This window comes from Perognathus longimembris, chromosome 2, assembly GCF_023159225.1.
Source record: "Perognathus longimembris pacificus isolate PPM17 chromosome 2, ASM2315922v1, whole genome shotgun sequence".
NCBI lineage: Eukaryota > Metazoa > Chordata > Mammalia > Rodentia > Heteromyidae > Perognathus > Perognathus longimembris.
Window position 1 is genome coordinate 127,036,961 of NC_063162.1, and position 17,641 is coordinate 127,054,601.

Below are 17,641 nucleotides of genomic sequence, written 5' to 3' on the forward strand. Positions count from 1 at the left end.
ACTATGTAAATCTAAGACCTTGCTACTAAAATTTGCCTCCAGACCAATAATATTTGCATTACCTGTGAGTATGTTTAACATATAGATCCACTGCCAGCCTGTTAGATTAAAATTTTCATTTTAACAAGATGTTCAATTTTAACTGTTTCTTTGGTGTCCTGTAAACTTGGAAGTTTCAGCATTACAACAGTCAGATTTACTAAACAGAATAAAGGACATCCAGTTAAACTGGAAAACAATGGATAATGTTTTAGCATGTCTCAAATGCTTTATGCATTTCAAAGTTTTCTCGAAAGTCAATGCAGGACGGCATACTATCCACAACCAACTCAACACCGTATTTTCTCTAGGTATTTCTTGTTTCTTTTTTGCTCTATTTTGTTTTCCTGTACATTGTATAGGTCCAGAGATGAGCACAATGGCCAGCATATCATAAAATAATCAATAAATAATTTCACATGGGATGTTGAAAATAACAACAGCAATAAGCCAATTATTTCTATAACTTGGGAGTTCATTTTGCTTCCTCATGGTGTCACTATAACTGACCCTGGTACCCTGGGTGTTGTATATACATTTATTGGAACTAGGGAAGAGAAAGAGAATATCAAAATGGAGAGACAAATGATAAAAAGTGAACCAATGCAATAGCAATACTTACAAAACTATATGCTGTAATCCAACTATGCAATTCATGGGGAGGGGGAGGGGAATGGGGAGGAGGGAAGGTCGGAGAAAAATCAGGGAGGAGGTAATGAGTTGGATAAGCAATGTACTCGCTGCTTTATGTATGAAACTGTAAACCCTCTGTATATCACTTTAATAATAAAAAATAGATATTTATTGGATGGATAAATGAAAGATCAAGTACAAACTTCCAATTTGTAATTGGGTTGTGTGTGTACCTATTTTAATGAAAGCCATATATTTCCTAATATTTAAAAATGTTTTACATTGGTGCGGTTTTTCACAATTCGGCTGGCGTCGTTCAGCACTAGATCGGAACATCCCCAAACGGCTCAGCATGTTCCCGTGACAGTCGGGGTGCATATGGCCATCGGAGAGGAGAGAAACGTGCACTCAGGATGCTGAGGAGCCTGTTGTCACTGGGGTTAGGAATGTCTGGTCCCCTCCTAGTCGCGGAGGCGCCGCGCATGCGTGTGGTCGCGCTCGGTCCCCAGGCCGGTCGGAGCAGGCGGGGCTTCGAGGCGCGTGCGCGGCGGCTTGGGAGACCGGCCCCTCCCTTGGCGGGGGCGCGCGGCGCGCAGGACCGCACGGAAAGGGGGAAGTCAGGTGGCCGCTGCTGCCGCCGCCGCCACGGTTTGTCGCCAGAAGGAAGATGGCGGATCTGGAGGAGCAGTTGTCTGATGAGGAGAAGGTAAGAGCGGCAGCGGGGGATGGGGGGGGGGAATCGATCCGATGGAGGCGGCGGAGCTGGGGCGCGTTGGCCCGAGTGTAGCAGCCGAGGGAGGGCATTGGCCGCGGGCTGTACTCCCGGCGCCCGTCCTCCCCCTTCCTGCGCCCGAGTCCGGCCCCCGTCCGCCCCCGAGGCCCCCGCGCGGGGGCCGGTCTCCACCAGGCCTGCTAGCTCCGCGCCTTGTAGGGTGTGTGCTCCAAAAATAGGAAGCGGAGCCCGGCGGCCTGCGCGGGGGCGCGGGCGCGGGCGGAGGCCGCGGGGACCAGGGCTGGGTCCAGGGCCCTCCGCGGGGAACCCGCTACCGCCTAGGGGTTGTTCTGTGTCCGGTTCCCCGGAGCCGACCACGAACCGTACCCGGCCCGAAGGCCTGGCTTGGGAGTGAGGGGCGAGGGAGAAAATGGCTTAGGAAGCAGACCTTCACTTTTCCCCTCGACTTCCCCTCCCCAAAGAGGAATGCTTCCTTTTCTGATTCTCTAGGGTGTTTCCTTTCCTGGTGGAGATCTCTAACTCCACCTCCATCCCCCGTCTTTTTTTTTTTTTCTTCCCCTTTTCTCCCCCTCCTCCCCCTTGTTTCTTTGCTATTCGGCTTGATCAGGAAGCTTTGCAGCTCTCATAGTCCCTGGAAAGCTGTAACGTGGGTCACAAAAAGACCCTCGCCCGTAGTTGCTTTCTGCCCAGCTTTGGCAGCTGGTCCCCCTCAGGGGAGACAATTTGGTGGCACCCCATCCTACTAGACTTTTCCCGAAGAGGGGGAGATGGTGCATCTCCTTTATTGTGTGTTATATGCGGTGACAGCAGTGGAACCAGATCAACGACTCACGTTCTCATTTAAAATAAGAAATCCGATCATGGAACTAGTTTTCGCCTATTCTGCCCATTTCCGGTGGCTAATGTGAAGACCCCTTACCTGGGAGGCCGGAGGGTGGGGCGAGGAGAACCCTACCTATTTGCAGTATTTCCAGGAAAAGAACCATGATGGGCCCCCAGCTTAGAAGTAATTGAATTGGTAGTTAGTTTTTGAAGTGTCCATTCTTAGCAGTACTTCTTCCTTTTTAAGTTCCAAAACAGTACATCCACATAGGAAACACATACTTACATTCTGGTGTTTAACAAATGATCGCATAAACCTAAGGATCTTTTCCATCGGAACCCTGCACTCTGGTTTTATATTGTGTTCTTGCACAGAAATGTAAGATTCTGTCTTCTTCCAGATGTGAGCATGTAGAAGTTAGACTATCTTCATCTTAGGAAATGTTTTCTTCTGTGCTTGTTAGTGAAAGTGATAATAAAACAACAAAATGGGAGATCAGCATCACTGTGTATATCGCACAGACCCATTAGGCAAATCCATGCATCTCCCTGCAGAATTCACATGTACCTAAGTTGGTAGGTGAAAATGAGTGTACACAGACATACATATATGTAAAAATTAAGTAGTACTAGGAAGTTTTGAAAAGGGATTTTTCATTTTCTATCCTACCATTCTTAAGTGATTATAAGTGGCCCAAGTGGCTGGAAAGATAGCTGAGGAAAGAGTACCTCAGCGTGCAAGTCAATGTAGACCTAAAATAGTGAGCATTTTTCAAAAGAGTGATGACAAGATTCCTTATATGGCAGTCAGGCTGCTGTTTCCTGGGGCAGGGGCAGTCTTTAAATTTGCCTTCTAGAGTAATGTTTGAACAAATGAATAAAAAACACATTTTACAAGTTTGGTCTTCTTGATTTTAATCTTGAGTTTTCTAAGAATATTCTGTAGATACCTTACATATAGATTTTGTGTATGTATTTTCTAGCCTAAGGAAAACATGGACTAAACCTTGAGCTTAAGTTCCAGGAATTCAATATGAATTGAAATTTTAGCATCCTTGTCACTTAGTTATCTAAGTATTCTTTTACTCTTTTGGGAAGAAGGTGCTGGTTATGGGTTCAGGAGGAAATGGAGAGGATTTAGGTGATTTGAAGAAAAAAACAATACTTTAAAAATCATGTTACTTATTTTGCCTCTTTGTAACTTTCAGACATAAGCTTTTATTACTTGGGAGCTTTTGGATCTGTAAGAAAGGAAGTAAATGGTTAAGATGTAAATATAGTACTTTGTATACCTGGCTCAGGGACCAGTAGGTACACATATATAGCTATATAGATATATTGCTTGAAGATTGAGGTAGGTGGTTTTATTATTACTGTTAAACAGACTAGTAAAGTTTCAAAAGCTTTAAGTGTTTTGCCCAAGGACAGCTAGGAAAGAAGTGATAGAAATTGGGGAAATTTAAACCCAAGTTTGTCTGACTCCAGGAGTCATGTTCTAATGACATCATGCTCTCTTATTATAGGACTGTCTTCTAGGCTTGTATTTCGGTGGTTGACAGCTAATTTTGAAAAAGGGAGAGCATGCTGGTTCTTTTTTATTTTTATTTTTAAACAAAAATTGTAAATTTGTTGTCAAGCATAGGTATCAGGTTCTACATTTGTGTTTTATTACTTTAGATAAAAGTTTATTATTGTTTAGCACACTGAAATGTTTTATACCATTTTATAATTTAATATTTTCCCCTTTTTTATTTGTGTGTTTGCCCTGCGGTAGAAAACAGTTTAGTAATTAAGCCTGTTGTGGTGGTCCATACCTGCATCGCACTTGGGCTTCTAAGGCAGGAGAATCTTGAGTTCTGAGGCCAGATTGGGCTACATAGTGGAATTCTGTCTAAAAAAAGAGAAGCAAAACAAAAGGAGAAGTGAATCTAGAATAGTTTTGCCTCATAAATCATGTCCAGTTGCTTTTTTGAGGATATAACTCTTAAATTTAATAACCTTTTCTCCTTGGACCACTGAGTTAATAGACAGTAAATTTACATGAAGTACAGTGAAGTTTCATTAATGTTATATGGTGTTCCACAGACTTTGTACATAGTTACAGAAGCTAATTTTTTAAAAAAATGTTTTCATTTTCTGTTCTTGGGGTAACTGTATTTCCCAGAAAGTATTTTAGTGAATTTGAAATTTTATGCAATATGGCATAGGGCCTAAATAAGAAGTGATTCCCCAAACCTTTCAGAAGGAAGGTTTATTGATAGGATCTTACTTTCTTCTTCCTGCCCTTCACATCTTTCCCCAGTGATTATAATAATCTGCTTGCAAACCTTCAACATTTATGTCTTTGCAGATGTATTTCAAGTACAAAGCTGTAGCTCTAACTCCATTAGGCATTGGTCCCACATTTTTAGCTTCTGGTTATGTTCACAGGAAGCAGTTAACTAGATGGGTTCAGTAAAACTTTCCTAAAAGCAGATTGATAACCTACCTTCTTCTTTACCCCCAAAGGAAGGCAGAAAGTTTCCTTATTCCCATTGTTCTAGTCATTCAGTTTAATTTAGACTATCTTATACAGTCTAAATTTTGTCTTTTTTTTTTTTTTTTTTTTTTTGCCTGTCCTGGGGCTCCAACTCTGGGCCTGGGCAATGTCCCTGAGTTCCTTTCTGCTCAAGGCTAATGTTCTACCACTTAAGCCACAGTGCCACTTCCGGCTTTTCCTGTGATTAATTGGAGATAAGAGTCTCACTGACTTTCCTGCCCTGGTTGAGATCCTCAGATCTCAGCCTTCTGAGTTGCTAGAATTACAGGAGTGACACAACAGACCTGGCTCTAAATTTTGTCATTTTTATCATCAAAAATATGTCCTGTACATTGCCAGACACTGGTAGCTCATGCCTATAACCCTACTTATGCAGAAAGGAGGCTGAGAGCTGAGGATTGTGGCATAAAAGTCTGGCAGACAAATCTAAGAGACTTTTATCTCCACATAAAAAGCAAAAGTCTAAAAGTAGGGGCATTGCTCAAGTGGTAAAGCACCAAATGTGAGGGAAAACACCAAGTGAGAGCTTGAGGCTAGGAGCTGCAAGCAATATATCTACCTTATACAAGTAACTTTTTGTTGTTGCTGGTGGTACTAAATAAGGGCCTCCTGAGTTGAATGCTATATAATTAATGGTAGGTATTTTTTCTCTGTTCAAGATGCCACATTTCTGTTGAGTATTCCTAGGTCTGTTCTCTTTTTCGAAAGATAAAAATATTACTCATCTCTCAATATTTTGTTCAAATCATATGGTACATTCAGTCTCCCTCTGAACTTTAGTATACATCTCTAATAAAGAATATACTGTTAATACTTTTTTATTTGCCTTTCCCTTTCTATTGGAATTCTTAAGTACAGAAAGTGATGCTAAACACTTGGCATCTACTTTAGTCCGCATGTGATAAGTAGCATATTTCACGGAGAGAGTGACAGTGTAAGTTTTATGAAAAGTAGAAGTAGCTTACAATGATAGGTTTTTGAAAGAACATCTTGCATGGCTAATTTTTTTTTATTTCTGAGTAGTACTATAGATTGAAAAGATTTAGATAGTCAAATGAAATTTGTGGTGCTTTCCAAAGTACAGATGATTTTGACTAGAATTCAAATGTTAAATATTCTTCGTAAGCAATTGATATGCTGCTGTACAATCATAACTCACTTCAGAAATTCGAGGGTTATAAAAAATAATATAAGCTGCCTTTGGATTTCATCACAATGTAAAATTAGCAGTGTTCTTATTAACCAAAAACTACATTCAACCATAAAGCTATTGGTTTGGAAAATATTCATCTGTAATCTGATTCTGTAGGTGAGTTCTGATTGAACTGATTCCTTCTGTAGGCAATTACTTGATAGGCACTATAATACCAGTGAAAATTTTCAAACATTGCCCATGAAGACAAATTTGTAGTACATTTTAGTACATTTAGGAGGCTTTTTTATATTAAGTAACAATATATAAACTTTTGTAATTCAGTCTAAAAACACAGATATGAAAGCACTAAGTACTCAGGGCACGGATGGCTCACAACTGTAATCTTAGCTACTCAGGAGGCTGAGATCTGAGGGTCACAGTTTGAAGCCAGCTTGAGCAGAAAAGTCTGTAATACTCTTATCTCCAATTAAATAGCAACAGACCAGAAGTAGAAGTATGACTCAGGTGGTAGAACTCGAGCCTTGAGTGAAAAAGCCAGGGAAGAGCATGAGGACATGAGTTCCAGTCCTAGTACCAGCATAAATTAAATACATAAAAAATTAAGTAAATCAACAGCACCAAGGGTAAAGTACAAATTTTTTGTTGTTGTTATTCAGTCATGGGGCTTGAACTCAGGGCCTGGGTGCTGTCCCTAAGCTCTTTTGCTCAAGGCTAAGGCTCTACCACTTTGAGCTACTTCCAGTTTTCTGGTGGTTAATTGGAGATAAGAGTCTCCACGGGACTTTTCCTGCCTCAGCTGGCTTTGAACCTCGATTCTCAGATGTCCGCCTCCTGAGTAACTAGAATTATAGATGTAAGCCACCAGTGCCTGGCTAAAATAACTTTTAAGATTGAAAATTCATACTGTGATCTACAAAGCCTAATCAGTTGCCTATAGCAGTAATTTATTACAAATGATTTATGCATATATTTTCATAACTGGTTCCATAAAATACTGTGGATGTCCTTAAGAATGAGTTTCATATTTTATTTTGGAAGTTAGAAATAAAACTTAACATACTTGCCCATATGACATTTCATTGTGTTAAATATTGAATTTAATGACAGAACTTTTTTGTATATTGTAGTTCAAAAGGTTTCTTATGGAAAATAACTTGAAATTTTCTCCACATTCATTCACTTGCTAAAAACACTTGGGGAAAAAAAAAAAAAAACCCATACAACAAAATTGAGGACCTGAAGTGATTCAGAGGTATTTTTTTTTAGACTTTGGAATATTTGTGAGTATACATGATGACATATAGCAATTTTAATAATTTTGAACATGAAACAAAATTTCATAGTATGGATTTTTTCAGCTGTATCATGTCAGCTCTCAAAATGTGTGATATTTTGGAGCATTTTCTTTGGGTTAAGGATGCTCAACTTTTCATTTGAGTGATGAGTACAGTAAAGAAGAAAAAAGGTGATTGCATTATCTATTTTTCCATCAGAATCTCTTGGAGAGAGTCTCTGAGAGGTAGATTTCTATGTCCCAATTGTCTGGAAATTGTTTTAGTTTTCAAGAGCAGGGAACCTATCTGCCAAGGGCTATTTGGATATAACATAATTCAAAGGCCATGTAAAATTACCAGTATAGACAGGTGACCTGAGGCAGCCAATGAGAAGCATATGTGTTTGTTCTCTTTCCTACAGAATGATTTCTCAGACCTTATATGGCCCTTGGCCTGACTTTCTCCACCCCTAGTTTAGTAAGCCTGGAATGGAGCTTAGGAATCTGTTTTTTTCAGAAGCTTCCCAGGTAACTCTGACACATCAATATATGGAAAATGCCTACCCTCCTTAATGTCTCCTTCCTTGATCATGGAGCACATACCTATGTGTCATACTGTCCAGCCTGTAGAAATTATATGGGTTGTAGATAGTGTTCTCAGATAAAATGCCACTAGGTACTTGGGTAAATCTGAATTTAAGTTAATCAGTGAAACATTTTCAGAATGTGTTTCCCACGTAGAACATTTTTGAGCTGGGAATGCAAATACATTTGCTTCTAAATTTAGTAGTTTGGCTTTTTTATTTTTTGGTCATGTATATGTAGTGTTGCTGTGCACGTGCATTGTCTGCTTTTTGTATTTTTGTCTCTTTTGTTTGGTTTCTCATGATTTTTTGTCTGCTTATTCTATTTGTAGTTACTTTGAGGAAGATTCCATTTCCTTCTATGACAACAGTTATTTTTCATGTATTTAACAACTCACCAGAAAGGGACACAGCACACTGTGCAGGCCCACAGAAGGCTGGCATTTGAAATGAACAAGCAGGGACTTGCAAGCTTTGTAGTATCAAGAGGGTGGCTGATGCCAAGTGCAGGTGGCTTACGTCTGTAATAAATGATTTTAGTAGAATTTTTAATAAAAAGTTATTAGTTACTTAAGATAAACATTGGAAATTCTTAAACAAAATAAGTTGGTGAAGAAAAATGGGTTATCAATTTGCTCTTATATTATTTAACATTGAGATGATTTTAGCCTCTACTAAATACTGTGATAGTTTGTCTTCTTGCTAATATGTCTTCTGCTAATGCTGCTAAAATTACTGTTCGTTTTTGGTGCCAGTCCTAGGGCTTGAACTCAGAGCCTAAGAACTGTCCTGAGCTTTTTTGCTCTAGGCTGGTGCTCCACCATTTGAGCCATGACTCCACTGTCAGCATTTTTTGAGTTGTTTATTTGAGATAAGAATCTCATAAACTCTCCGGCCTGGGCTGGCTTCCAACTGTGATTCTCAGATCTCAGCCTCTTGAGTAGCTAGGATTATGGATATGAGCCAATGGTGCCTAGATTTCTCTGTTTGTTTCAGAACCCATTATAGCAATTACTACCTGAAAGGTGAACACTAATTTGTTAGACACTGTTTAATCAATTTGGTGAATTTATTAAAATGTGTTAACATGGGGTTTTTATATCTAACACCAAAAGAAAAGTAATTGATATTTTAAGAATAGGCTGAACAGGGCTGGGGATATAGCCTAGTGGCAAGAGTGCCTGCCTCGGATACACGAGGCCCTAGGTTCGATTCCCCAGCACCACATATACAGAAAAAATGGCCAGAAGCGGCGCTGTGGCTCAAGAGGCAGAGTGCTAGCCTTGAGCGGGAAGAAGCCAGGGACAGTGCTCAGGCCCTGAGTCCAAGGCCCAGGACTGGCCAAAAAAACAAAAACAAAAAACAAAGAATAGGCTGAACATAAAGTACTTAAAACAATAAACAAATCCAGTGTGGAAGAAGAATTACTCCTTAACAAAAGGACTAGAAGGTTTTATCAGTCCATGTCACAATAAAAACTGAATCACCCCTCTCCCCCGTATCATACACAAAAGTGAGACCTGGGCAGATTAAAGATCTTAATCATTAAAGATTTAAAATTTTCTTTCTTTCTTTTTTTTTTTTTTTTTGGCCAGTCCTGTGGCTTAGACTCAGGGCCTGAGCACTGTCCCTGGTTTCTTTTTGCTCAAGGCTAGCACTCTGCCACTTGAGCCACAGCGCCCCTTCTGGCCATTTTCTGTATATGTGGTGCTGGGGAATTGAACCCACGGCCTCATGTATACGAGGCAAGCACTCTTGCCACTAGGCCATATCCCCAGCCCAAGATTTAATAAAATTTTCATGCAAACACAAAAAACTTTTAAGATAAGAGTGGAGAAGAATTTTTCCCCCTATTTCTAAATACTTCATTGTGTTTAGGGGATAGTTTATTATAACTATAGTAAAATTATCAAACTTTAGAATTAAAGCATTTATACTGCACTATTATATAATTTATAGAGCCTATTCAAATTTTACCACTGATTTTTATAATGCAGTTTTTTTAAACCTTTCTAGTTCTGCTTCAGCATCCTAAACAGGATCTTACTGAATTAGTGTGGAGTCTAATCTTTAATTTGGAACCGTTTTGTAGCATTGTTTATCTTTTTACTCTTAAACAATTTATTTTCTAGACTGTTTCAATCTTGATTGTTTGATACTTCCTCTTGATTAGGTTCAGTCTGAATTTGGGGCAGGAAAATTACAGAAGTGATGTATTTTCAGTGTATCCTCTACAAAAACACATGAAGTAAAATTTTCTTAATACTATTGGTAATTCTGATATAAAAATGTCTTCCCTATAAAATTGCTGCTTATACCTCTGTAATTAAGTACCATGTAACTACTAACCATGCTCATATCCTGTTGTTTTAATATTTTGTCTACTACTTTTGACATCTTGTTAGTGATTTTTGTTTTGAGAACTAATTCAGTCATTCCTTCTCCATTTGTTAGTTGACATTTTCCTATAACGAGGAACTTACCTTTTTTCCCCATTTGTTGATTCATTTATATTAGTATGGAATCATGGATTCTTACTCTGGATTACCATCTGTTACTCTCATTACTTAGTTTCCTGCTTGAATTGTAGGATACTTAATTGTTTGTTTTGCCAGTCCTAGGGCTTGAACTCAGGGTGTGGGCTCTGTCCTGGAGCCTCCCTGTGCTCAAGGGTAGCGCTCTACCACTTGAGCCACAGCACCGCTTCTGGCATTTTCTGTTTCTGTGGTACTGAGGAATCAAATCTAGGGCTTCATGCATGCTAGGCAAGTACTCTACCAGTAAGCCACATTCCCAGTCTCTTATTGTTATTTTTAAAAAGCCCATGAGAAAGACAAAATTTTAAAGAGTAGGGCTGGGCACCACTGTCTTACAACTGTAATCCTAGTAACTCAGGAGGCTGAGATCTGAAGATCACAGTTGAAAGCCCGGCCAAGCACGAAAGTCAGTTGAAACTCCAGTGAACTACCCAAAGCTGGAGGTAGAGTTGAGGCTCAAGTGGTAGAGCATTATTAACCTTGAGCCAAAAAAATCAACAACAACAAAAAAGCCAAAACAAAAACAATCCTCAGGGACATCATCCGACTGAATTCAACCCTCAAGATTGGTACAAAAAAAGAGAAAGTGTGAATAATGCTTTTATGTTATTTCAAACAGTTGGACATATCACTGGATGAGAAATGATGGTTTCCTTCAGTTTCCCCATTTACCACACACAGAACTTGTTGGCACACATGAGAAGCGTTTCGAAGGATAAAAGTTTTAGCAAGGTTTTATTTTAGTATTAAAGGGTAAAAGTTGGGGAAGATGAAAAATAGGGAGAAACATTTTTGCTTCTAATGCATTCCCTTCTTGCCCTTATCTTTCCATATTTTTTTTTTACTAATTTGTAGCTTTGTAAATATATAAATATCAGTTTTCTTTAATGTACCTAAACATATCTTCTTCACAAAAATTTTCATTCTTTTTGCATTTTGGCTTAAAAAAATAAAGTTACAAGAAACTGCTTATCTGTAGACAGCTTTGCATTCTTATAATTACTATATATGTAATATATGTTGTTTATATGCCATATGTATTGTATATATAATTTATATCCAACCTTATTTTGTGATTATCAATGATTAAAACAGTAATAGGAAATTTAAAGGTATTTGGGTGATGAAATATCACTGTTTTTAAAATATTCTTAGTACAACTTGAAAATTGTATGTTTTTTGTACTTTTTTGTTAATTGCAAAGATATAAGCTATGTAATGTTTTATTCCATCATTTCTGTTTCAGGTACGTATAGCAGCAAAGTTCATCATTCATGCCCCTCCTGGAGAATTTAATGAAGTTTTTAATGGTGAGTATTTAATACTAAGGCTTGATATATCACTTGTTTAAAGCACTTGATTTATTGTGTTTTGTTTGTTTGTTTTTTTAACTCAGCACTGGTGACTCACTCTGGTAATCCTAGCTGCTAAGGAGACTGAGATCTGAGGATTGCAGTTCACAGCCAGCCTGGGCAGGAAGGTCCTTGAGACTTTTATTTATCTCCAATAACTTTCTCAGAAAAAGCGGGAAGTAGCACTGAGGCTCAAGTGGCAGAGCACTAACTTGAGCACAGAGAGGCTCAGGGGCAGAGTTTAGGCCCTGAGTTCAAGTCCCAGGACCAGCAAAACAAAAATCAAAACTATTACCACCCATATAACTATGCTAAGGACAGTATACATTTTCTGAATTACAGTGAAAATATTTGTCAGTGTGGATTTTATAATGGGTACATACAGTGTATCCATTCTATATGTGACAATTTCTTTATAATGTGTTAATTCAAGATTAATTTTATTCTAGTTACTAAGAAGAGTATAATATTCTGAGAATATACACTCATGTTTAGTGTAAATTGTTTTATTTAAGTAAGACATTGATCACTTACAGTAGATATTTCTTCAGTGGAACATTTAAATAGTTTAAAAATAGTTTTTCAGTTTATTTTTCAGAATTACATAATACATTAAAATTTCTTTTTCTTAAAGAAACTTCTAGATAAATATGAACAGCCAATTAAACATAGGGTAAACATTTTTACTGTTTTTAGAAGATAATATGTAAGAACCATTAGGTATTGACTTATGTTTCCTGAGTCATTTCACAGTATACCATTCTTTAGACTTCATTGGCAAGCATTTTTAAAATTATTAACCTCTTAGTCCAGAATTATTATTATTTTTTTTTTGGCCAGTCCTGGGCCTTGGACTCAGCGCCTGAGCTTCTTCCCGCTCAAGGCTAGCACTCTGCCACCTGAGCCACAGCGCCCCTTCTGGCCATTTTCCATATATGTGGTGCTGGGGAATCAAACCGAGAGCCTCATGTGTAGGAGGCAAGCACTCTTGCCACTAGGCCATATTCCCAGCCTAGTCCAGAATTCTTAACTGTTCTACATTCTCCTGGTTGCTATAAAGCTTCTGTAGTGAGGATGACAGAACTGAAATATTTGCCAAGAAAGCAGCCTGTAGAATCCTTTTCACACCACTTTGCTTGAGAATTTATAATAACTTAATGCAAGTACTGTCAATATATTACTAAAATGCCCATGTCTCAACTCAGTCACAAAATGTTACTTAACTACTTTTCCTTTAGAGCAGACTCATCTAAAACTGACGATTGTTTTGCCAATAGGCATAGTCCTGTCTTTACATCTCTTAGCTCTACATGTCTACATTAATTGCTTCTATTTCAATGGAGGTACTGGTCTACCTATATCAAATATTAAGGCACAAAATGGAATGTATTTCTGTTTAACTTTGTCTTCTGTTTCCTAACAGAAAATCTTTTATTAAAAAAAAAAAAAAAACTACTGTGGTAGCTAGGTGCTGGTGACCACGCCTATAATCCTAGCTACTGAAGGGGCCGAAATTTGAGGGTTGCAATTTGAAGCCAGCCTGGAAAGGAAAGTCGAATTAACCACTAAAAAGCAGGAAATAAGAGTTGTAGCTCAAGTGGTAGAGTGTAAGGAATGAACAAAACAGCTCAGGACGGTGCCTAAACTGAATTCGAGTCCCAGGACTGGTACCAAAAAGAAAAGAACAAAACATGATGTGTATTTGTGGATATTTTGATCATTGGGGTGATAATTTTTTATTTTGTTCTGGATGTGCTAACACATGACTAAAACAATATAATATAGATATATTAATATAGGAAACATTTATTTTGCAGATGTTCGGTTATTGCTTAATAATGATAATCTTCTCAGGGAAGGAGCAGCCCAGTAAGTATTTTATATTATATTAATATAAAAGGAAAGAAAAGTGGAATTTAAGCATTAATTCCCAGCTTAGATATGTTTCTATATAAGTTTATGTTTGCTCACTCTCCTCTCTTTTTCTGTATATACACACATATATGTATGTATATGCTTGCGTCTGTGTATATATATGCACACATACATATATACATGCACACATACATATTTATGTCTAAGCTTGACTAATGAAACCAGGTTTTTGGCTTATATTTGTAATGCTAGCTACTTAGGAGGCTGAGATTGTTGGATTGTGGTTCAAAGTCAGCCTAGGCAGATAAAGTTCACCAGACCCCCTTCTCAACAGAGATAGAGCATCTGTTACTCTAGTTAAGGAAAGCCTAACACCCATGTACATGCCCAGGAAGGAAACATGCATACTCTATCTCAAAAATAATAGGCAAAAGTTAGGAATAGAGGCATTGCCCAGTGGTAAGAAGCACTCATAATAAGCAGGAGGATGAGAGTACAAACCCCAGTATCTGAAAAAAAATTTAAAAAAAGAAAAAGAAAAGATGGTTTGTCACCTGTCATTAAGGCTGTGCACAAATTGCATAGTATAAACATAGAAAGCATCATAAAGACAGTCAGAATGTATCCAGTGCATTTCTCTGGAAACTGCCCTGTTGCTTCATCTTTCTCAACTTTTTTCTTTTTGTAGGGAAAAATAGGGCCATTCTTCTAGTGGGACACCTTTTTCGAAAAGCACAAACTCAGTATATTGAGTACAATTAAACTTACCAAGGGGTTGGTACTGTCAAATCTATAATACTTTGAAATAGAAATACCCTTTGACTGAACAGACGAAACAGAAAGTTAAAGTTCACTGTTAAGATAAATAATCCTCTTAGGGATTTTCCAAAGGAAAGTCAGGTATGTCAGATACCAGGCTGTATGAGATAAAATATATTAAAAGTCCTCATAAAGGCCTGCAGAGCCCAAAGCAAGAAAATTATTTCAGTTTCTATTTAGAAGTAATAATTGTTGAGCAGGTTCTTAAATGACAAACTAAGATTTGAATATTGAATAAGAAAAATAATGTGACTTAACTAAGACAAGCATGAGGGAAAGTGTCCAGTGTGATAGGAACAATGATGAATGATCTGAGTAGCCAGCTGTGAATGTACATGCTTGTAGTCCTAGCACTTGAAAGACTAGGGTGGGAGGATTATGAGTTTGAGATCTGCCTGGTGACACCCTGTCTCAAGAACACTCTCCCCTCCCCCGACATGAATAAATTAAATTTAACAAAGAAAAGAAATGAATCATAGGGCCACAGAACTCAACAGGACAGGGAGACTATTGTACTGTGCGTAGTAAAGTGCTGGTCATGTACCAATAAGACCTCAGTAAATACTTAAAGAGATGGATGGGTGGATGAGTGAATGAGTAGGTGTATGAAGTGAGTTTTCTGAATGGAGTAGACTTTGGGAGTAAGTCCATAGTAGTTAATGATAGTGTAGCAACAAAACTCAGATTATCTGACTCCTGGGTTAGTGACTAACTTTTGCATTATACTGCATAGTAGCTTTTAGCTTACTTTAAGTATTTAAGATCAAATATTACTACACATGCCTGTTGTTTCCTTTATGAGCTTTCTATTCTTTTACCCTTCTCTAGGCTAGAGGTAAATGGTGTTTGATGATAAGGGTCAATAAAAAGAATTCACTTCATCTTGGAACCAAATTACTGTTTACAGTTATCATTTAAATTTAGCGTTTATTAGAAAAATGAATATTCCAAATGATTTAGTTTACAAACATTTTTCAGGTACATTATTTAAAGATACTTACTCCCTGGCCACTTTGAAGCTATTAGGAAAATTACAGTTCTATGAATTTTTAAAATCAGAAATGAATACTACTTTGTCCCTCACCTTCAGTGTGCTCCTTTACTCCTTCCTCCCTCCTCCCTCCTTCTTTGAACATGCAGTGTCAGGAATTTGACAGCTAGTAATTTAATTCTACTTTGCTATTTTTACATTTAGTAGTCTCCTGTTAACTCATCAGTAATGCTGTGTTCAACTGAACTTTCCTTTCTGAACAGACTCTGGAGCTAATAGTTGAAGATTCAGAAGACATTTGGCCATCCAGAGTAACCTAAAAAGCATTTAAGTCGATTAACTTTAGAGATAATTCCACTGTCTTTTCTGTTAAGTGGAGGTAATTTACTGTGTTGCAGATTTCATAGAATAGAGTATGAGTTTTGTGTCATTTTTAGATACTTTTCCATCTTAGGAGAATGTTCCTCTGTCATATATATAATAATTATCTGGCGTGCCATACATTATTCTTCATACAAGGATAGAGAAGCTTTATGCTTGAGTCTACCTCATCACTGTCTTGCTTTCTTTCTGCAGTTGTAACATGGACATTGAAACCAGCATCAGTGTGTTTTCTAGGTCTAGTTGCTCCGATGCCCAGTTCTGCCAGATTCATCTTTAAAATGCCAAATTCATCTTTAAAATCATTTCTGTTGTCCTTTTTCAGAAAACTTTCTGTGACGCTGTTTTACCTCTCAAATAATTAATTCCATCCACACAGCCATCTATGGTCATACCACCCTGAACATGGCCAGTCTCATTTGAAATATTCAGTCATTTTAGTGTCTACAAGACCAGAGCCTATCTAGTTATTCAAGCTTATTTCTTTTCTTTTTTTTTTTTTTTTTTTTTATGGCCAGTCCTGGGGCTTGGACTCAGGGCCTGAGCACTGTCCCTGGCTTCTTTTTGCTCAAGGCTAGCACTCTGCCACTTGAGCCAAGCACTCTGCCACTTGAGCCACAGCGCCACTTCTGGCCATTTTCTGTGTATGTGGTGCTGGGGAATCGAACCCAGGGCCTCATGTATACGAGGCAAGCTCTCTTGCCACTAGGCCATATCCCCAGAACCCCAAGCTTATTTCTTAATATCATATCCATAATGAAATTGCACCAGGTCTCTTCTCTGCTTACGCTTGTCTTGACCAAATGTAATATTTAAGTGTGTGTGTGTGTGTGTGTGTGTGTGTGTGTGTGTGTTCTCTGTAGTGCATTAAGTCTTTTAGTGGTATTTTCTGCTTTATGTTATGTCTATATTTTCTGATCTGTTAATATATATAAACCAAATAATTGGACACATATTTTACAAATCTTCACTTTCAGGTTCTTTACTGAGAGGCCAGTTATATTTACCTGTCTATTTTATTTTGATATGCACTGAAGACTTACCATTGTTTTGTTTTGTTTTGTTTTGTTTTGTTGTCATCCATGAGGCTTGAACTCAGGGCCTGTGTGCTGTCCCTGGTTTGCTCAAAGCTAGAGCTCTCTCATTTTGATCAACAGCATCACTCCAGTTTTCTGGTGGTTATTGGTGATAAGAGTCTCAGGGAATTTCCTACCTGGGCTGACTTTAAACTGTGATTCTCAGATCTCAGCCTCCTCAGTAGCTAGGATTACAGGCTTGAGCCACCAGAGCCTGGCTGATCAGTTTTTATAATACTTACATCTAATATAGCAGTAGTTAGTATGAGATGGTAACAGATTTATAATTTTATTAATCTAGCCATGTACAATGCAGGAAGAGAATTTTATTAACTGGTAGTCATTTTATAAAAAAAGCATTAAATATGATTCTAAGTAATGTACCTTTTTTCTTTTTTAGTGCATTTGCACAGTATAATTTGGACCAGTTTACACCAGTAAAAATCGAAGGTTATGAAGATCAGGTATGTTTCTGTGTTCTTAGGAAGACTCAAATTTAATTCAGGATTTTAGAAAACAATTATTTTACATTTCCTTAATTGTTTCTTGTAGGAAAATGTGTCAGTTCTAAATTAACCCCAAATCTAGAATATACTATATTAGTAAGATTTATATCATAATTTGGTTGCTCTGGAATTCTACAGTTCTTTATGTAATTTTACTAGAATTTAGTAATAATTAAGTTTTTTTCCCAAAATGCAAGTTAGAATTACTAAGCTAAAATAGGCCACAAAAAATCTATAGCTCTCTATTTTTTTGGTTTACTGTTACTAATAATTTAACAGCGGTTGTACTAATTTCAGTAATGCTTATGTGAAGTATAATGTATAT

General features: G+C 37.8%; 1 protein-coding gene and 1 long non-coding RNA gene across 2 annotated transcripts in view; one reads left to right on the forward strand and one right to left on the reverse strand.

Moving 5' to 3' along the window:
• The first annotated feature begins 1,223 nt into the window (after positions 1–1,223).
• The window catches only part of Capza2 (capping actin protein of muscle Z-line subunit alpha 2), a 32,721-nt gene continuing 16,303 nt past the window's right edge, over positions 1,224–17,641 (forward strand). Inside the window, exons 1-4 of the mRNA XM_048340115.1 lie at positions 1,224–1,378; positions 11,563–11,626; positions 13,486–13,537; positions 17,211–17,274. Of these exons, the coding sequence (XP_048196072.1) occupies positions 1,340–1,378; positions 11,563–11,626; positions 13,486–13,537; positions 17,211–17,274 (219 nt within the window). The 5' untranslated portion in view covers positions 1,224–1,339. The remainder of the gene's footprint in view (positions 1,379–11,562; positions 11,627–13,485; positions 13,538–17,210; positions 17,275–17,641) is intronic.
• LOC125347059 lies at positions 12,636–17,531 on the reverse strand. Its single transcript, XR_007210092.1, has 3 exons — positions 17,340–17,531; positions 16,075–16,084; positions 12,636–12,680 (listed from the first exon to the last, which is right to left on the reverse strand). It is a non-coding gene; the product is annotated as an uncharacterized LOC125347059 (long non-coding RNA).